The sequence below is a fragment of the Spermophilus citellus genome, assembly GCF_964194105.1.
Source record: "Spermophilus citellus genome assembly, chromosome: 9".
Taxonomy (NCBI): Eukaryota; Metazoa; Chordata; class Mammalia; order Rodentia; family Sciuridae; genus Spermophilus; species Spermophilus citellus.
Genome location: NC_138191.1, coordinates 127420556 through 127439967, shown reverse-complemented (window position 1 = coordinate 127439967; position 19412 = coordinate 127420556). Strand labels below are relative to the sequence as shown.

Below are 19412 nucleotides of genomic sequence, written 5' to 3'. Positions count from 1 at the left end.
CTGCTCATGCTTGTGGACTGGAAGGAGCAGTCTGGGTTTGGGGTCCCTATTCCCCAATTCTTAGCTGAGCTGGGCTCCTGCCAGTTGTAGTCAGCAGGGCAGGAGGGGACCTGGCTTGCAGGTGGGGAGAGAGGGAGGGAGGGAGGAAATGGTGGCCAGGCCTGGCCCCGGGTGGGTATGCTGTCCTACCACACCCAGGCAGGACCCTGGTGCCCCTCCAGCTTTGGAGATAACTGTGCCCCATCTTGTCACCCTAACTGATTCAGAGAGGAGGGCCTGCCAGGGCCGGGCTGCCTGTCCCTCCAGGGTGGCCATGCCCAGGCCACCCCAGGCTGGGCCCCAGCTTCCTCCTCCATCTTCTGTGAGGACTGGAGCCTGACCCAGATGACGGGCCTGTCACTCGGGGGAAGTATGTGCCCGGGAGTGCAGGTTCTGGAAGGTTCCCACAGCCCCCGGAGGATGAGGGAGGGTGTGACAGAGGGAAGTGGCCCCCACAGGGGGTCCAGACCTGGGGCTTGGTGGGTCGTCACTGAGGTTCTAGAAAAGTCAGCCCTGGTGCATGCTTGCTGTTGGGTGCCAGGCAGTGGCTCTCAAGGGAGCTGAGCAAGGGGCAGGACAGCAGGCTGCATCAGAGCCTCCTGCTCACCTGGCTGCAGCAGTGCCTCCAGAGGGGTGGGTCCTGGCAGAGTCCGCGCAGGTGTGGAGCCAGCGGGAAGGCCCCCAGGAGCTCCCCCTGCAGTCGGGAGGAGCCAGGTCAGAGAAGTCCCCAGGGACCGCGTCCCACCTCCCTTCCCCAGTGGACAGCCAGGGCTGGGCTCGGAGGAGGGAGGGATGAGCCACTGAGCTGGGAGCAGAGCCAGGTCCAGCCCCCAGGTCCCTGGACTCCGGGCCCAGAGGACGCTTCCCACTGTGTCATGCTGCCCCCTGCAGGGCCTGGGGTGGACGTGGCGGGTCTCCCCCACTGGTGTTGGCTCTTTGTCTCCGCAGCCACCAGGACCCTGGGCTCCGTGCTCCCCGTGCCCAGGGTGGTGGCTCGGCTGCTGTCGCTCCCTCCAGCAGCTTCCCCGGGACATCCCGTGAGTCTGCCCGGCCCCTGGAGCCAGTGCTGGGCGCTGGACGGATGGGGCCAGGGGAGGGCAGGGTTCACGTGTGGTCCCCAGGGGTGGAGCTTGAATGTCGGGGGGCAGAGAGGGGTCGGAGCGTCCAGCAGGAAGGAGGGAGAAGGGCCACGGAGGGGGCTGCCGTGTGGGCCCGCTGGCCGGCCCTCGCCGCCCCTGACCTGCCTCCCCTGTCCCTCCAGGCGGGGTCTTGTGGGACCTGGAGAGCCCTCCTGTGAGCCTGGCCGTGGGGCCGGGGCCCATCCGCACCCTGCTGAGCCTGGAGGACGCCGTGTGGGCCAGCTGTGGGCCGCAGGTCACCGTCCTGGATGCCACCACCTTGCAGACTCAGGTAGGTTCGTCCCGCGGCCTGTGGCTCTGCCCAGCGGGCTGCTGTGGGCCCGCCCTTGCTGGCCCTTCCTGTGCTCTCTGGCTCCTGGCCGTGTGCAGGGGAGGCTTGGACAGTGTGTCGGAGCAGAGGGACCCGCGTTGCCCCTGACCTGCGTCCCCCGGCTGCTGTGAGGGGTGGGTCCCACAGCTCCGGGCTGGGGTCTGGATCCTGAGTCACACTGCTGGTGCCTGTGGGCGTGGGGAGGGTCTTGTCCTTGGACTGTGCCTGAGGACTTGTGCCATGGGCCCCAGCCGTGCTGAGGCCTGGCTCCTGTGGACACAGCCGTCCTGGGCCTTCAGATGACACGGTGGAGGCTGCCTGGGGCCACCTCACCCTGGGGCAAGCTCCCTGCGGCCTCAGATCCTGGCTTGAGGCCCTGCTCCCAGGGGCATGTTCCTGGCTCAGCCTGGACGGCAGCTGTGGTCACCACCTGCCAGACCCCACTGTCTGTCCTGGGCAGCTGGAGTGACTTGGATATGGCTCCCTGATCTGGTTTTGGGGACATTGCAGTCACTTGGTCACTTGGTTTGTTTGGGTTCTGCCTTTGTGTGAGCTGCCCCCTGGCCCAGGTGGAGTGGGCATGGCACCTGCTGGCTAGGTGGCCTCACACGTGCCTCTGTTTGAGGGTGGACTTCACGTGCCCTGGTCACTCTAGTACAGCTGTGAATTGGCCATTTGTTAGCAGGTCGGAGCACTGGGCCTAGCTGGGGACTGTCAGTCACAGGTGATTGGGCTGAGCCCCAGGACGAGGCCAGACTGCTGCATAGGAGAGGTGGTGGGCGGGGCCTGGGAACCAGCCTCTGTGCAGGGGCCGCCCGCGGCACACACAGCCACGCACTCGGCAACAGGGTGCGCCAACTCCGCAGCTTGGTGGGGCCAGGAAGCCGCAGCCTTGGTGCTAGGGCCCTGGTGAAGGCCTCTGGCTGCTGCTAGTGACCATCCGACCCTCTCCTGGGTCCTGCGCTCACCTTGGTGTTCCCACACGGCCAGTCGGGTCAGAGACTGGGCCGCTGCCACTGGCTCGCTCTCCCTGTGGTCTCGGGTGGGCTTCCGGTGCCTGTCCTGCCTGGCATCACCCGCGAGGCTGCAGGGGGGCCTGGCGCAGACTCTCCAGGACTCGAGGTGGCCCTGTGTGAAGTCCTCGGGTTAGCCTGGGGTTCTGTGGATTCTAAGTGGCTCCCCTGAGTCCTCCCATCTGTAAGCAGTAATGCTAACCAGTGTTCGGGCATGAGCTGAACTGCTTTACAGGTATAAATTTCATGCTCAAACAACCCTCTGAGATGGGCATTATCATATTATTCCCATTCCACAGATGAGGAAACACGGGAACAGAGAGGTTAAGTAATTTGCCTAAAGTCAAACAGCAGAGTCAGGATTTGAGCACAGGCCTCCTCCTTCCTCCTTACCCGTGTGGGCTGCCTTGGCAGAAGGGAGGTTCAGTCTCCTTTGTGCTGCACTGGCCCAGCTTTTTGTCCCTCTCAGATGTCACTCTGGACCCCCTCTGGATCTCTGGGCCTGCTTTGCTTCCAGCATGTCTTCCAGGACAAGAACCAACCTGTGGACCTGCTCCCCTGTGCCTGGGTCATGGGGCAGCAGCGGGTGACTTCCTGGCCTTGGTGGAAGTGCTGAAGGGAACAGGTCTCGGCTCCTCAGGAGCCCAGGGTCCAGTGGGCAGAGTCTCATCCCAGTGCCGGGAGCGCCGGGAGGGGCAAGCCCAGGTGCAGCAGGTGCTGGAGAGGCAGGAGGGCCCAGACCCAGAGAGGTGGGCGGCAGCGGTGGGCCACCTCGTCCTGAGGCCAGGGTCCCCCAGGGGGTGTGTGTGGGAAGGCAAGCAGAGCCCCCCACCAGGGCCAATGTGGCGATGTGTGGGGCTGGGGGCCTGTCCTCCAGGAGCCTGGCCCTCTGCTGCCCTTGCCCGCTGCTCCGCCCACCCCACCCTGCTGGCCTCCTCCCTCCGCGGAGCGCCTCTGCCTCTGGCTCTGCCCTGGCTGCCAGCTGCCTGCTCAGCCCCTTGATCCCAGCGGAGCCGAGTGGGGCCTGTTAAATAATAATGCGGCGCACCAGGGCCTGTGTCAACAGCGCGTCCCGTGTTCATTATCTAGATCGCCACCTTCAAAGCCTGATCCAGTCGTCTGGAGTTCATCTCCAGCGATCGCTGGAGGGGAAGCTGGCTGGGGATGATTGTTGCATCTTAATTTACAAGAAACACATTGGGGACAGTTTGACAGGAGGCCTGCGGCGCGTGGGTGCTCTCTGCAGAGCTGAGGTGGTCGGGGCACGGGCAGGCTGCTCTCTGACCCTCCTGGCCTGGGCCTTGGTCTCCCTGGCTCATGGACGGGGGGAGCAGCTGGGCTCTGGGTGTCACTGTGCTGCTGACACCAGCAACGCTGAGAGACGAACTGGCTCCCTAGGGGCTGGCCGCACAGAGGGGCCGGGCCGGGCCTTCTTCTCACACCCTCATCTCTGTCCCAGGCTCCTCATCACCGCAGGGCTCCGCCTCTGCTGTTCCCTCGGCCTGGAACACCCTTCCTGCCCCTGCGTGGCCCTGTCTCCGTCACTCAGGCCACGGCCGGACTGTTGCCTTCCTAGGTGAGGCCACCCTGGCCACGGCTCCAGCGGCCACCTGCCCTGGTCAGGGCTTAACACGTGACCTGTTTATAGCCCCGTGAGCCCTTCTGAAGACACCGCCTTGGTTACTGTCGCCCGTCTGCACCGCAGGGACGCAGCGCTGGGTAGAGGGGACCTGGCCTGCCCCGTGCAGCCTCCAGGCGGTGTTTGGGTGGGCGTGGCACCCGCCTGGGTCTTGGGGAGTCCAGGTGCTCCGGGGCCTTGAGATGCAGGGACGTGGGGTGCACTCTGCTCCTGGGGGGAGGCTGAGAACTAGTGGCAGCTCAGGCTGGGGCCGGGGAAGTGTCTCCGGAGCCCTGTGGTCCAGGAAGTGTCTCTGGAGCCCCGTGGTCCTGGAAGTGGAAGGAGGCCACACCGAAGGGGGAGTCATGAGGGAGAAGGGCTTGTCTAGGGTTCTGGCCTCCTGGGACAGACCTGTGTGGACAGCGGCCATGCCGTGCCTCGGGCAGCCTGGTGGGTGCACACGTGTTCCAGACACACCTTCATCTTCCTGGCCTCGTGAAGGTGTGGATGGTACTAACCAGGCTCTGCAGGCAGGACCTGGCCTGGGGCTCCCACCATGTCCCTGGAGCTGGGCACAGGCCTGAGGCTCAGGAGGGGCCCAGGCAGAGGACAGACCTCGGGGAACGGCGCGGGCCGTGGCGCCTGCCCGTGGCGCCTGCCCAGATGTGGAAGCGGGGTGTGGGCGCGGGGTGTGGATGTGGGGTGTGGGCATGCGCAGGACCATCAACCGGGCACTTGACTCTGCCAGCTCGGCAGTGGGAGGGCTTCCCACAGCGCCGGTCACTGTCCAGCGAGTCCCCTCCGGCCTCCCACGGGTGCCTCTGCACAGCCCGGACGCGGGTGCTTTGGGTCCCTGATCGCAGGCAGGAGAAACTTCTGGGCTCCTGGACACCCTGTGCCCCTCGAGTCCCCCTGGCACCCCACGCACTCCTGCCTCCCCCACCCTTAATTTCCACGTTTAGGGCCCAAACTTAGTTTGCATGTATCAGCCGCCCTAAATCCATCACCGCTCACGGCGCGGCATGAATAATGCATCACTGAGCTGTATTAGTTTTCTGTCTTCATCTTATTTATGACGCGGAAAGGGTGGGAATTTGCAAAAGTGAAATCCAGGCGCGGGGCTTCCTGGGTAATGGTATGCAAATTGGGGAGAGAACCCACCAGGTTCCCCCAGGGGACCAGGGCGCAGGGTGGGGGCGTCTGGGACCAGTTGGCAGCAGCCTTTTTTTTTTTTTTGGTACCAGGAATTGAGCCCAGGAGGGGTCCTTGACCGCTGAGCCGCACCCCCAGCCCTTCTTACTTTTTCTTGTTGTGGTGCTGGGGATGGAACCCAGCGCCTGGGGCATGTGAGGCGGGCCCTCCACCAGCTGAGCCACATTATTAGCCCCTTATTTTTTATTTTGAGGCAGGGTCTCGCTAAGTTGCTTAGGGCCTCATTAAGTGGCTGAGGCTGGCCTTGAACTTGTGATCCTCCTGCCTCAGCCTCCAAGCCGCTGGGATTGCAGGCATAGACACCACACCTGGCTTGATTATATGTATTTTCCAATGTGTGTCCTTGTCGTAGTCATCTGTTCCTTGCTCAAATTAAAATTAGACAAGGAAAAGGAGAGAAATTGATTTCTGAAAGAGCGTGGGAACTACCCAGGAGCTCTGGCAGGAATAAGTGCAAAAGGAAGGTGAGCCATTTCCAGCAGCAGGAAGGATTGAGGTCAGACGCCCAGATGAAATTCCTGCAGGAAGCCTGTGAGGAGTGGGAGGGGGGTGGGCTCGGAGAGGGTCAGGACGTCATCAGTCATCACACTGGGTGGCCCGGTGGCCCTCTGCCCCGGCCCTGCAGGTTGGGAGGAGCTATCTCCAGCATCTTCCTCTGGGGCAGGAGGTGGCCCAGGGACAGGGCTCTGGGCCCGTTTCCTCACCTGAAAGAGCTCAGACCACTGGAATGTTTGATCCCCTCCTTGGTGTCTCTTGGAGGTGTCCAGCCCTCTGTGCCCGGCAGCAGGGAGGGAGGCAGATGCCCAGGGAGCAGAGAGCTGCAGACCTGGCCCCGCTGGCCTGAGGTGCGGGCAGGAGCCAGGGCCTGCAGGGAGGGCAGGGAGGCCACAGAGGTGGGGCCCACATAGTCGAGGCTAGCAGGTGTGTGGTGGCCTCTGAGGCCTGGAGGCTGCACGGGGGTGGCCCTGGAGGACCTGAGGGAGGTGCTCTGGTGCCCTGAAGGCCCTGGGCCTATGGCTCAGGAGCTGGGCTGGCTCAGGCCCTGGCTCGCTGCCCCCGTGCCTCAGTTTCCCTGCCGGTGACAACAGGGACGCTGTGACACCCGCCCAGACCTGGGCTGCTCCAGGAACACAGCTCTCAGGGCGAGCCCGGCGGGAGGAGCAGCCTGAGCGTTGGCCCTTGTTCACTGTGGCCAGGGGACTTGCTGGGCCCGGGGGACCACCAGCGCATGGTGCAGCCAGGACCACAGGCACTGGTGACTCCAAAGCCCTTGCCTGGAGCCACTGGCCTCTGCCCTGTCCTGTGCCCTGCGCTCCCTGTGTCTTGTGGATTTGTGGCCTGCCTGTCCCTACTCCCCGCCCCCCCCCCCCCCCCCCCCCGTGGGTCAGCAGGTTGTCTGTGAACGGGGACAGCATCTTGTTCCTCCCTCTGTGTCACCCTGCGGTGGCAGTGGCTGTTGAAACTACCTCCCTCCTTTGCTGTCTGTCCCAGCCACTGTCCCAGGGCCTGCAGGGCACCAGGAGCGCCTTCCTCAGGGTCCTCCCCCCACCCCGTCTTCCCATCTGCCCTGGGCGGGCTCTGCGCCTCCTGGGGCTCCCTGCCTCCCTGGGCGGGGCTGCTTCGGGGTCCAGGCAGGCGGGCAGCTGCCTTGAAGACCTGGGAGAGGCCGGGCGCCCCCTGGTGGGGGTGGTGAGACAGACCGTGGCCAGCACAGGTCCAGGCTACGGCAGAGTTGGGCCCTGGGTTGGGGGCCTTGCCCACTGGGGAGGAGGGCAGTGGTCCGAGGCTGGCCCTGCTCACTTGCCCAGCTGTAAGGCAGACACCTGCCACTGTCCAAGGGACCCAGGCACCACCTGCCTGGGGATGCCCCCGGGTGCCAGCTGAGGCTGAGATCTGGCAATCCTTGGGCTCCGGGGCCCCTGACCCTGCTCAGGCCCCGGCTCTTGAGGTCCAGCCACCGCCCTCCAGGCCGCACCAGCTCTGTTGCCCTGAGGTCCCTCTTCTCGCCACCTGCAGGTGCCACCAGGCACCCCCACCCCTGCCCGTGTGCCCACCGCAGCCCCCCCAGCCCCGGGCCTGCTTCCCGCCCTTTGGTTTGGCAGAACCTTACCAGCCCCTGGGACTCCTGCCCACGGCCCCCAGCCCCCGGCTCCTCTGGGCCCCGGGTCCCAGCTCCCTCCCCCATCCCTCCCCACAGGGGGCATGAGCAGGAGTGAGTCTCCCTGCCGCACTGTGTCCCCACAGTGTGTCCCCTGTGACCCAGGGCCTGCTGGGCACAGTTGACGGGGCAGGGAGGAGGCGCTGGGTCTGCAGACTCCCGTGTGGCCAGGGACCCAACTGGAGCCTCGTTGTCCCGGACGCCTTCCTGCCTGGATGGAAAACGTCTCTAGAGAAACAGTCTCCCACCCTGTCTCGCGCGCTGCTCTGTCCTCTCTCTCATCCGTCTGTCCTCCAGGCTCTCTTGCTCTCTTGCTCTGCTTCCCTCCCGGGGCTGTGTGGGCCCCCTCTCCGGGGTGGATCGGCCCCTGTGCCCTCCGCCGAGTTCTCTGTCTCGTCCTGGTGGACTGTCCTCTGTGCTGGTCTTGCCCTCGGCAGGGGCCATGCTGCGCTCCACCCGCTGCCTCAGGCTCTCCCAGCCCCCCTGCCTGGGGAGGGCACCTGGCCAGCAGCAGCTGGGTGGAGCCCTGGTCACCTCTCGAGTTGACGCTGAGCACAGGACACTGAGGCTGCAGTGGCTCCTGCAGTCTTACCCATCGTCCTTATTACCCTCATGTCAGCCCTGAGGAGGCTGAGGCGGGAAACCACCCAGTTGGGACCTAACTCTGGCTCTAGGCCATGGCCTTACTGCCCCTCTGCTCAGCCCCACTGCTTCCTGCACAGGTCACATCCCTCTGGGCCTCCAAGTCCTCCTCTGGCCAAGGCTCAGTGACCTTCCTTCCTTCCTGCACGGATTCTGTGGGGCACACAGGAGCCACATGGCCCCTTATGGTTCTGCATGGCTGGGCAGGGACAGGGCAGGACACACAGCAGAGGTGGCCGGCGGCCCACCCTCCACAGATGTCCACGCTGGAGAGGAGGCACCGGGCGGGCTCTGCAATCCGAAGAGACAAAAGGAAATGAAATAGGGTGGGCTCCAGGTGCTTCCCCCTGCAGAGGGCAGAGGGGGGCACAGCCGGCCTCTCCCTCCAGGCTCAGAGCTGGGCGCAGCCTCGCACATGGCTCTCTGCAGGGCGCCTTAGTGCGACTAGTGTCACCTTGACTTCTGGGCCCCTCCTGTGTGCGGGGCAGCGGGCCGGCCCTCAGTGGGGGTTAACATTTGGGGGAAAGTGCTTTGCAGACTCTCGAGCTGTTGACAAAAACCAAAAACCCATTGATCATTTTTCTTGAAAAATGAACCAGAGACACCAGATTTTGTGTGTTGTGTGACCCACCTGTCTGTGGCGTGGGGTAGAGTGTGGGTGTGGGTGTCCCCCCTGGTTCGCTTAAAGGACTGAGGACTTCCTGGAGCTCAGACCCCCCAGGGTACCCCCTGGACAGGCCTGGTGACGGGGCCAAGCTAGTGGCCCTGGGTTCGAATCCAGCCTTGCCCCATTCCCCAGCAGTATGACTTTGCGATCATCAGACGGCTGTTTCCTGGGTTGAGAAGCATTGACGAGGATGAGGTGGAGAAAGGGGAGGGTCTGTGCTGATGGTTTGTGAGGGACCAGGGACTGAACTCAGGGCACTAGACCACTGGGCCATTCTGTATTTTATTAGAGACAGAGTCTCCTTGAGTTGCTCAGCGCCTCACTAAGTGGCTGAGGCTGGCTTTGAACTTGCGATCCTCCTGCCTCAGCCTCCCGAGCTGCTGGGATTACAGGTGTGCCACTGCACCTGGCTCCCTGTCCTCTTGCTGGCCAAGCGACCCCCACACCTGTTGTTCCTTGAAGCTTGAGTCCTTCCCCTGGTGAGGATGGGTGGCCAGGCCCCTCCCAGACTGGCTGCAGGTGTCAGGGAGGCCATATGGGAAGTCACAGCCAGCGCTTGCCCGGTGACCCCTGGGCATGTGGCCAGGCAGGGAGTGGTGGCCAGAGCCTCTCCCCTCAGCCCTGGTGGGAGCTGAGCTGGAGGTGCCCCGAGGCCTGGGGAGGTCAGGTGGGGCTCCCTGCCGCCCGCTGCTCCTCCACCTCTGAAGCCCAGCCCAGCTTTGGGACGGCCTGGTGCTGGGCAGCACCTGGGTGGGCGCGGAAGCCCTGCAGCCCGCTTCCTGGCGGGAGCTCCTGGCGCCGAGGGCAGGGCAAGCTCCTTGCGGCTCGGCTCTAAGGACTCTGAGTGCCGAGCTGCTCACCCTGGGAATTTATGGAACCCGGGCACCAAAGTGTCACCTGGAGGCACATAAATACTGCAGACGAGGCTGGCTGTGTCAGCACTATTGGAGCAGGGTACTCACCTGAACCGCCCCTGCGGGGCCGCGCAGGGGCTGAGGCTGTGGGTGGGCACAGGGCACTCAGTCCAGTCCCCCGTAAGACACACTCCCTTCTGTGCTCAGTCACAGACAGGTGAGGAGGCTGAGCCTCTCAGCAGAGAGGGGCGGGCCAGAGCCTGGGGCCCACCTGGACCCCGCCATAGTTGCCAGCCCCCCTTTTTAAAAAAATAACTTTGCCTTTTACCCCACAACTTTTTATTTTGAAAAACTACAGAAAGTTGAGAGATGAAGACAGTGAGCGCACATGGCTTCTTCACGTAGTTAACGACTGTTAGGTTTGCTGTGATTCATACCCTGCCATATTACGGACACACGTCATTTCTAATGTTTATTTTGAGGGAGGGTCTTGCTAAGTTGCCGAGGCTGGCCTCCAACTTGAGATCCTCCTGCCTCAGCCTCCCAAGTCACTGGAAAGTCAGTGGCAGACAGCCCTTCCCTGGCTGCAGCGTCCTCAGCGCATCGCCTACATGACTGCGGTAGCGGCCTCCCCAGGAGCTTCACCTCAGTGCCCACGTAGCCCAACATTGTCCCAATGCGTAGTTTTCTAAGTCCCCAGAAAACCCCCTGCCCTCCCCATCTGGGCCCAGCCCAGGATCCCACACGTGTTTCTGTCTTCTCCCGACTCCTCATCTGGGAGGGTCCCCCTTCTGGGAGGTCCCCCATCTGGGAGGGTCCCTCTGCTTTCCTCTTATTCATGATCCCGACTTTCTGAGAAGCCCAGGCCAGTGCTGTGGTCCCTCCCTGGAGGTGGCTCCTGGTGGCCTTGGCAACTGGCCAGGCGCTGTGGGGAAGCCGCGCCCCGTCCTGTGCCCCTGTCACATGCCCGCGCCCTGTTCTCGAGTGGAAGGCGGGGTCTGCGGTCTGCCGGGCCGTGGTGCGGCTTTCCCTGTGGCTGTGACTTCCGGGTCCCCTGCAGGTGGCAGCAGGTCTGTGTGTGTGTCTGTGTGTGGGTCTCCGTGGCAGACCCCCTCCAGGGCTTCCTGCCTCCACCTGACCCCAGGTGACCCGGAGTCTACGACTGTCTACTCTGCCGTCCCCGTCGTGAGCCTGCTGGGGTCCAGCCCTCTCCTCTCCCTGGGGGCGGTTGCTTGGACTTGGCCCGGGACGCCCTCCCTCTGGCCCCGTCCCTGGACACCTCCCCATCCTTCTCTGAGTGCTTCCTTGCCCCTCTGTGCCTGTGTCCCCTGCAGAGAGGGGCCCAGGGTGCGGGCAGGGCCCTCCCTGCGGGTGGGGCCTCCTAGAGGCCCGCCACCCTCCTGGTCCTTCCGCCTGGCCAGGGATGGGAACTGGGCCCAGAGGTGCGAAGCGGCCAGCCGAGGGCTGGGGCTGCAGAGCCAGGAGGGCAGTGCGTGGCCGCCCAGGAGGAGAGCGGGCCTGGCGACGGCTCCTGAGCTCCTCCCCAACCAACACCTTGTTTGCAAAACAAAATGGCTGCGAGGCTCATCAGCCCCAGGCCCAGAGGGCGGCCTGAGGGGGGGGGGCCGCTGCCCCGCCTCACCTGGGCATTCTACACATTCCCTGGTTCCACCTGCTCCCTGCCCTGCACCTGGGAGGCCCAGGTTCAAGTTCCAGGTGGGACTGGGGCTCAATGGGGAGCCTGGGGCAGGCCCAGCTGGCTGAGCCCAGAGGTGACCGAGGCCTGGCGGGGCTGGAGGGGCCACTTCCCGGCCTCTGCCCCACCTCCCCCGCTCTGGCCGCAGGTTCTCACAGGCCTCTGCCAAGCCCCGGGGCCTGGAGGCCACTTGTTAGGGCTCTGGAGAAATGAGCCTGGACCCACTGGGCATCTCTTTAATTAGATGGTGGCAGTGGGCAGCGGGCGGGCGGGCTGCAGACTCAGACGGAGGCCCAGCCTCTCACCTTCAGCCTTCGGCCTTTCCCCAGGCAAGGACCGCTCCTGGGCCCGCAGAGGCTGGCCGTGCCCACACCTCCCGTGGGTGTGCATATGTCCTGGGTGTGCGTGTCATGGTGTGCGTGTTTTGTAGGTGTATGTGTGTCGTGGGTATGCATGTGTCGTGGGTGTGCGTATGTCATGGGTGTGCATGTGTCATGCATGTGCATGTGTTATGGGTGTGCGTGTGTCGTGGGTGTGCATGTGTCCTGGTGTCCTGGGTGTGTGTGTGTCATGGGTATGCATGTGTTGTGGGTGTGTGTGTGTCGTGGGTGTGCGTGTGTCATGAGTGTGCGTGTGTCATGGTGTCGTGGGTATGCATGTGTCGTGTGCGTGCGTGTTGTGGGTGTACGTGTGTCATGGTGTGCGTGTGTCGTGGGTGTGCGTGTCATGGGTGTGCGTGTGTCGTGGTGTGCGTGTGTCATGGTGTGCATGTGTCCTGGTGTGCGTGTGTCGTGGGTGTGCATGTGACATGGTGTCCTGGGTGTGCGAGTGTTGTGTGCGTGTGTCGTGTGTTGTGGGTGTGCCTGTGTCCTGAGTGTGCATGTGTCATGGAGTCCTGGGTGTGCGTGTGTCGTGTGTGTGTGATGGTTGTGCATGTGTCGTGGGTGTGCATGTCGTGGGTGTACGTGTGTCATGGTGTGCATGTGTCATGGGTGTGCGTGTGTCGTGGGTGTGCGTGTCGTGGGTGTGCGTGTCGTGGGTGTGCATGTGGTGTGCGTGTGTCCTGGTGTGTGTGTCATGGGTGTGCGTGTGTCATGGTGTCCTGGGTGTGCGAGTGTTGTGTGCATGTGTCATGGGTGTGCGTGTGTCATGAGTGTGTGTGTGTCATTGTGTCCTGGGTGTGCATGTGCGTGTGTCATGGGTGTGCGTGTGTCGTGGTGGGCGTGTGTCATGGGTGTGCGTGTGTCCTGGTGTGCATGTGTCCTGGTGTGCGTGTGTCCTGGGTGTACATGTTGTGGTGTGTGTGTCATGGTGTACGTGTGTCATGGGTGTGCGTGTGTCATGGTGTCCTGGGTGTGTGAGTATTGTGTGCGTGTGTCGTGGGTGTGCATGTGTTGTGGGTGTGCATGTGTCATGGTGTGCGTCATGAGTGTGCATGTGTCATGGTGTCCTGGGTGTACGTGTGTCATGTGCGTGTGTTGTGGGTGTGTGTTGTGGGTGTGCATGTGTTGTGGTGTGTGTGTCATGGTGTACATGTGTCCTGGTATGCATGTGTCCTGGTGTGCGTGTGTCGTGTGTGTGTGTGTGTGTGTAATGGTGTCCGGGTGTGCGAGTGTTGTGTGCGTGTGTCGTGGGTGTGCATGTGTCATGGTGTGTGTGTGTCATGGTGTCCTGGGTGTGCGTGTGTCATGGGTGTGCATGTGTCATGGTGTGTGTGTGTCATGGTGTCCTGGGTGTGCGTGTGTCATGGGTGTGTGTGTGTTGGTGTGCGTGTCATGGGTGTACGTGTGTCATGGTGTGTGTGTGTCATGGGTGTGCGTGTATTGTGGGTGTGTGTGTCATGGGTGTGCGTGTGTCATGGTGTGTGTGTGTCGTGGTGTGCGTGTGTCCTGGTGTGCGTGTGTCATGGGTGTGCATGTCATGGTGTGCATGTGTCCCGGTTGTTCGTGTGTCGTGGGTGTGCATGTGTCGTGGTGTGTGTGTGTCGTGGTGTGCGTGTGTCATGGTGTGCGTGTGTCCTGGGTGTGCGGGGAGGGCCTTGCTGCTCCTGGGAAGAGTGTGGACAAAGCTGAGTCCCCTGCCTGCAGCTGCCCAGCCAACTGTCCACCTGCCACTGGCAGAGATGCCCAGGGCGCCCCCGGCCTCGGGGATGGTGCCTAGGCTGAGGCCTGGGGTGTCCTCTTGGGCCCTCCTCAGGAACAAAGAGCCACCATAAGGAGCAGGCTCTTCTCCACAGAGGACCGAGACCGCCACTGGGGTCCTGTGACCCTGCTGTGCCGCGGGGACCAGAGGAGGCCTGAGGAGGCTCCGAGTTCCCTAGAGGTCAGGGAGCCTCCTGCCCCTGGACCTCCACTGGTGTGGGGAGGCTGCTGGGAGGCACCGCCTGCACCCAGGAGCCCAGAGCCTGAGCCCACCCAGGCCCGCGGGAGACCCCGTCCTCATGCCTGGGGCCCCTGCCCAGGGCGAGCTGTTGGGGGGCACTGGGATTCTGCTCTCGTGGCCACAGGATGGACCCCGCCTCTAGCGTTGCCCAGCCCAGCTGTCAGTGGCCAGCTAGGGAAGGCAGTCTTGCTGGACACCTTACCATGTTGCCCTCTGGGTTCCTCAAGGGGACCCCACCACCCCACCCTCCAGCTCCGTGGATGGTCTGAGTCAGAATGGAGCCAGGGGTCTCGGGGGCTCTATCTAGGCCAGCGGGGCCGAGTGCTGCGGTCATGCAGGGCCGTCCAGGCCAGACCAGGAGCTCGGCCCCTCCCTGCACAGGTGTCACTTACCAGCTCGGCCTCTGCAGCATGTACCTAATCAATTCCTCACCATGGACCCCTGGGAAGCCTGCCTTTCCCACCTGGTCTTGCCACCATGACACCCACTCTGAGCCTCCCGTTCTCCTTCCTGCCTCAGGGCCTTTGCATCTCCCGTGCCTTCTACCCAGAATACTCTTCTCCCAGTCACGCTAGGGCTCTTTCCTTCATGTTCTTCACTTAGACCTACGCTGAGCCCACCCAGGGGCACATAGCAAAAATGCAGGAGCATCTGCTGAAGGAACGAGACCTTACGAGGCACCCAGGTCCCCCTTACAAGTGGGGAAACCGAGGCACAGTTGGTGATGCCATTGAGGAAATGGGATTGAATCGCAGATTCCAAATTAAAGTTGCTTCCAGTCATCCCGCTGCCTGAGCAGTCTCTTATGGAAACATGGGACCTCAGAAGCCTGGACAGGAGGGGCCGCGGGCGCTGCCCTGGGCACAGCCTGTGGGTCGATGCTCCTCTTTGCTCCCGCCCATGTCGGGTCAGCTTTCCTGCGTTGGTCGCACAGGAGACCGCGTTACAGCTGTCCCCGGGGTGGGCATTTGGGCTGTCCCTGGCTTGGTGCGTGTGGTCGTCTACCTGAGGGACAGTCGGGTGTCCGTCACTCACTCGTTTTTCCTGATTCACTTCTCAGTGGTGGTGGGCTCCCTTACTTTATTTTACGTGGTGCTGAGGGTCGAGCCAGGCCTCACCTGTGCCCGGCGAGCGCTCCACCCGGGCCCCAGCCCGACCCGTCATTCACTCTGTGACCGGCTTCTGCCGTGGGCGGGCCTGTCACGCAGGGGGTGCTGGCGTCCGTCCCCGTCCTCGGAGTCCCGGGTGGAGTGACGTGGAGCCACACATGTGCCCAGCTAGAGGCCGGAGACCCCGGGCGGAAGGAAGCGGCCGGTTGTGCGTGGCTGGGGACGATTCCTGGGACAGGCGCGTCCCCCAGATGCGGAGGTAGACAGTTGGCATGAGCGTGTGGACAGGTGGTCCCCGGGGCAGAGGCCCGGAGATGGTGGGTGCTGAAAGTCACCAGGCCCAGGCCTGCTTGGCCCCAGCACAGGGAGCCTGTGGGGAGGGTACGTGGGCCCAGGGCCTCCGAGGAGGCCGAGTTAGGACCTGGACTCCCTCCTGCAGTGGTGGGCAGCCTGACCCTGTGTATCTTCTTTTTTGTTAAAAAAGAAAGAAAAAGTTTTTTTTGTTGGTTTAAGGTCAAAATTACACGCATGCCCGAATGGGAAAAAATCCAACAGTGTGGAATTGTTTGTCCCCAGCCTGCCACCCCCGGGCTCCCAGTCCGCAGCTCAGCCCCTTCCTCGGGGCTCTTTACTCTGTGGCTCTCTGTCCCCCAGCCTGAGGACACACCTGTTGACCCCTGCAGTGAGGACCAGAGAGGAGCCCCCGTGGGAGCTCACAGGGTCCTTTCCCCTGGCAGGAGCCCAGGGGGCCGTCCTGGTGGTGGCCTGGAGTCACATGGGAGTATTTGCGCCTCGGGGACAGGCAGATGCGTGCAGTGGCCCTCAGGTTCCTTCCTGCCCAGCCTGACACCCTCCGCTCCCCGCAGCAAAGCTTCGAGGCGCACCAGGACCCCGCGGTGAGCGTGACGCACATGGTGAAGGCCGGCAGTGGCGTGTGGATGGCCTTCTCCTCCGGCTCCTCCATCCGCCTCTTCCACACGGAGACCCTGGAGCATCTGCAGGAGATCAACATCGCCACCAGGACCACCTTCCTCCTGCCAGGTGACCACGCGCAGCGGGGGTGGGCACTGGCGTTCACGCGGCCCTCAAGGCAGAGAGCCCGCGTCACCGACCCTCACGTGAGCCTTGGGAACTGGGCTCCAGGAGGCAGGAGGCCGCCGGGCTGGGCACCAGACCTGACCTTCCCTAACCCTCTTGCTGCCCAGGAGGTGGGCGCTAGGGAAACAGACCCGCTGGGCAGGACCCAGGACGTCTACCCCTGCCCGCCCTTCCCCCCATAAAGGCAGCCGCTCTCTGCTTGCCTGCAGGGGGCAGGTGCAGGAGCCCCGGGTCGGTGGCAGCCCCTGCGGCTGGAGCTTCCTCCTTTGAAGCTGAGATGGGAGGAGGTGGGGGATCGAGGCTGGAGCACCTACAGCCAGCGCCTGCCCAGCCCCTCCGCCATCTGCTGCCCACGTGCCTGGGAAGCCATCTGCCCCCGGCCTGCGCTCACCCCCAGATGGCTTCAGAGCCACCCAGGGCTGGACGGAGCCCCTTACCTTGGTCCAGCAGACGCCTGGCTGGTCTGGGAGGACACAGGGCCTCCTGCCTGTCCACCCACCCAGGCAGGGCTGGGTCCACCCGCAGGGAGAGAGGAAGGGCCCTGGGGCCAGGAGGACTGGGTGTGTCACTAGGACCTGGTGGCAGGTCTGACCTTCCTGAGCGGGATGCTGGCTGAGGGCAGCCACACGAGGCACACTTTGGGGGCCTGGGGCCTCCGGTCCTTCAGAGGCCTGGCCCCTGACTCCAGGCGCTTGCGAGAACCTGGCCGGGTGCAGAGGCCGAGCAGGGCCTGCGTCTCGCTCTCTCTCTTCCCCCTCCTGCGTCTCGCTCTCTCTCTTCCCCCTCCTGCGTCTCGCTCTCTCTCTTCCCCCTCCTCCCCTCCTGTATTTCACGGAGTCGGGACCAGTTTCATCCGTTATCCAAGTTTCATCCATTTCAAATACAATAAAAATTTCTCCGAGTCACAAAAATATTCCCACATTTATGCTGATAGCTAAATTATTTCAAGATAATGGAACAGGGAAAAATGAATAGCTTATGGCCTTTGAGAATCTCTGGACTCTTGTAGGGCTGCAGGAGGGTCAGAGGGAGAGCCCCGTGCAGGGGCCAGAGGTGGTGTCTGCGGGGACCCCACTGCCCGTGGGAAACGGCTGTCCTGTCTGATGGGCCGACGTCACCGTGGGCTCCCCGTCTCCGTGGGTGCCTGGGTTGTTCTTGCAGCCACCTGTACAGGAGGAGGGCTGGGGACAATGGCGTGATTGCCCCCAGTGACCCACCTGCCCACGGCACGCTGCCCACGAGGCCGCAGCCAGAGGAGGCCGTGGTCCCTCATGACTCTCCCGTGAGCCCCCGAGCAGCCCGGCCCCTCCCTCTTCCTGGCCTCGGTTTCCTTATCTGGACCGTGAAGGGCAGCCTGGGTCAGAGCTTGGCCAGTCCTGGGGGTCTCCCAGAGGCTGGCGTCCCACCGCCGTCACCTTCTGGCCCTGAGCAGAGCCCTTCCCACCTCAGTGTCCACCCCTTGGGGCAGGTGTAAGCGTGACCTGAGATGGCACAGGGACAGCGCCCGGCGTGAGTCAGGTCTCAGTCCCTGTTGGCAGCGCAGTCCTCCCCTCCTCCTCCTCACAGTGTCCCCTCCCCATCCGTCAGCCAGGCTCCTGTGGGCGCCCTCCCGTGGGCGTCCTCCCAGGTGCACCAGCTTGGAGCTCACCTCCTGGGGACGAACCCGGGGGTCTGGGTGGAGCCCGAGTTCCCTGGGGTGGGCTTCCCACAGGAGCCTGGACGGGGCCCTGCCAGGCCGGGACCCCCAGGACTCCAGAGAGCTGAGAGGGCTCCCGAGCCCCATGCCAAGCCGGAGCGTGGGGCCTGGAGGGACAGGGTGGCCGCAGACCCGCGCACCACAGGGGCCACAGAGCAGGGCTCCCACTTCTTTATCAGAGACGTTCTAAGCAGGCTTTCAAGCGCCGTCTTCCCCACACCACCAAATGAAATAATTGCATAATTAGTAATAAATTTGTTCCTCCTCTAAGTGTGGGTTTTTTTAGGGCACGTTAAAAATTTATCACGCTTCCTTCCCGACCCTTCCTGCCCCTCGAAGGCCCAGCTGGTATTAATGCGTTTTTTAACCTAAACTCCCTCCTCTCAACTAGACAGGTCATTAATAAAATGTTCTCCGAGAGCCTGAGCTTTTTAAAGTTGTGCCTCTCCAGATAGACGCGGCCAAGGACCGCTGCAGTGAGTCTCCTGATGAAATATTTACCCCCCATTAGGACCTTTTCCTCGGCGGCTGTTTGTGAAGTGTCCTGCTCTTTCCCGAGGAGGGGGAGGCCCGGGGAGGCCCGAGAGGAAGTCGGTTCTCGATCCCGGCCCTTGGCCTCCTGGTCTCCTCTCCAGTGGTCGGGTTTCTTCCCAGAGGGGTGAGAGGATGCAGGGGGCACCGGGACGCGTCTCCTGGTCTCAGGACCCTGAGGACCCAGAAGGGGCGGTGAGGACGTCACCAAGCTCCCCTCCTGGCCTTGCCACTGTTTGTGTGGGTTTAGGGTTCTGATGGAGCTGATCTGCAGACGTCAGGATCGAGGTCCTTTTAGAAACCACAGCCACTGTCTCAGCAGCTTCCAAGTATTGATCCCGGATGACGGGCTCAGAGCTGTGCGCAGCAGTGTGTGAAATATAGGTGTACGTCACTTTCTAAGAACCATAAAGCTGAGCAAGGTAGTCTGGAATGCTCACCCATCAAGGGGAGGTACTGACCTGGGTAAATTCACATGGAGAAGGGGACGTTGACGTCATGTCCTTTTCTACTCTTCTGTGTTCAGCATCTGTCCATCCACCCATCTCATCCCATCCCCCCTTCCATCTACCCAGCCACCACCCACCATCCACCCTTCCACTCAGCCCTCCACCCAGCCACCACCCACCATCCACCCTTCCACCCATACATCACCTACCCATCCATCTACTCACCCATACACCCATCCATCCACCCACCACCACCCACCATCCACCCTTCCACCCATTCATCCACTTCCCCACCCACCCACCTGCCCACCCGCCAGCCAGCCAGCCAGCCATCTACCCACTCACCTATCCACCCAACCATCTCTCATCCCTTCACCCAGATCCTTCCTGAGTGTCCACCATGAGTCAAGGTCCTGGTCCAGCAGCTAGGGAACCAACCCTGAGGACAGAGCTAAGCCACTGTCCTTGTGAAGTTTATTTTGGGGACGATTCCTAAACAAAGAGCAGAATGGGGTAGTTAACAGCCTTGACTGTCACCCACAGAGAAGATGGATGGTGGGGACAGGAGCTGGCACAGGAGCCTCGGGCTGGTCCACCACTGCCTGTGGCTGCCCTTCCTGAACCAGAGCAGGGCTGGGAGGTTGCCGTGTCAAGTCCCGAGCTCTTCTGGGCTGTTCTTCAGCTGGTTTGTGCCTGCACCTCAGGCCAGCTCCATGGCTGTGGCCTTGACATTGCCCTCTGCCTGCTGATAGCGCCACGTGCTGAGGAGCATCCTAGGCCACGTTTGACACACCCTCTC

General features: G+C 62.9%; 1 protein-coding gene across 17 annotated transcripts in view; it reads left to right on the top strand.

The window, feature by feature from the left end:
• The window catches only part of ARHGEF10L (Rho guanine nucleotide exchange factor 10 like), a 115872-nt gene that overhangs the window by 91816 nt on the left and 4644 nt on the right, over positions 1-19412 (top strand). For all 17 annotated transcript variants that reach the window (XM_081305453.1, XM_081305454.1, XM_081305439.1 and 14 more), the window contains 2 exons: positions 1301-1449; positions 15706-15880. In XM_081305453.1, the coding sequence (XP_081161579.1) occupies positions 1301-1449; positions 15706-15880 (324 nt within the window). The remainder of the gene's footprint in view (positions 1-1300; positions 1450-15705; positions 15881-19412) is intronic.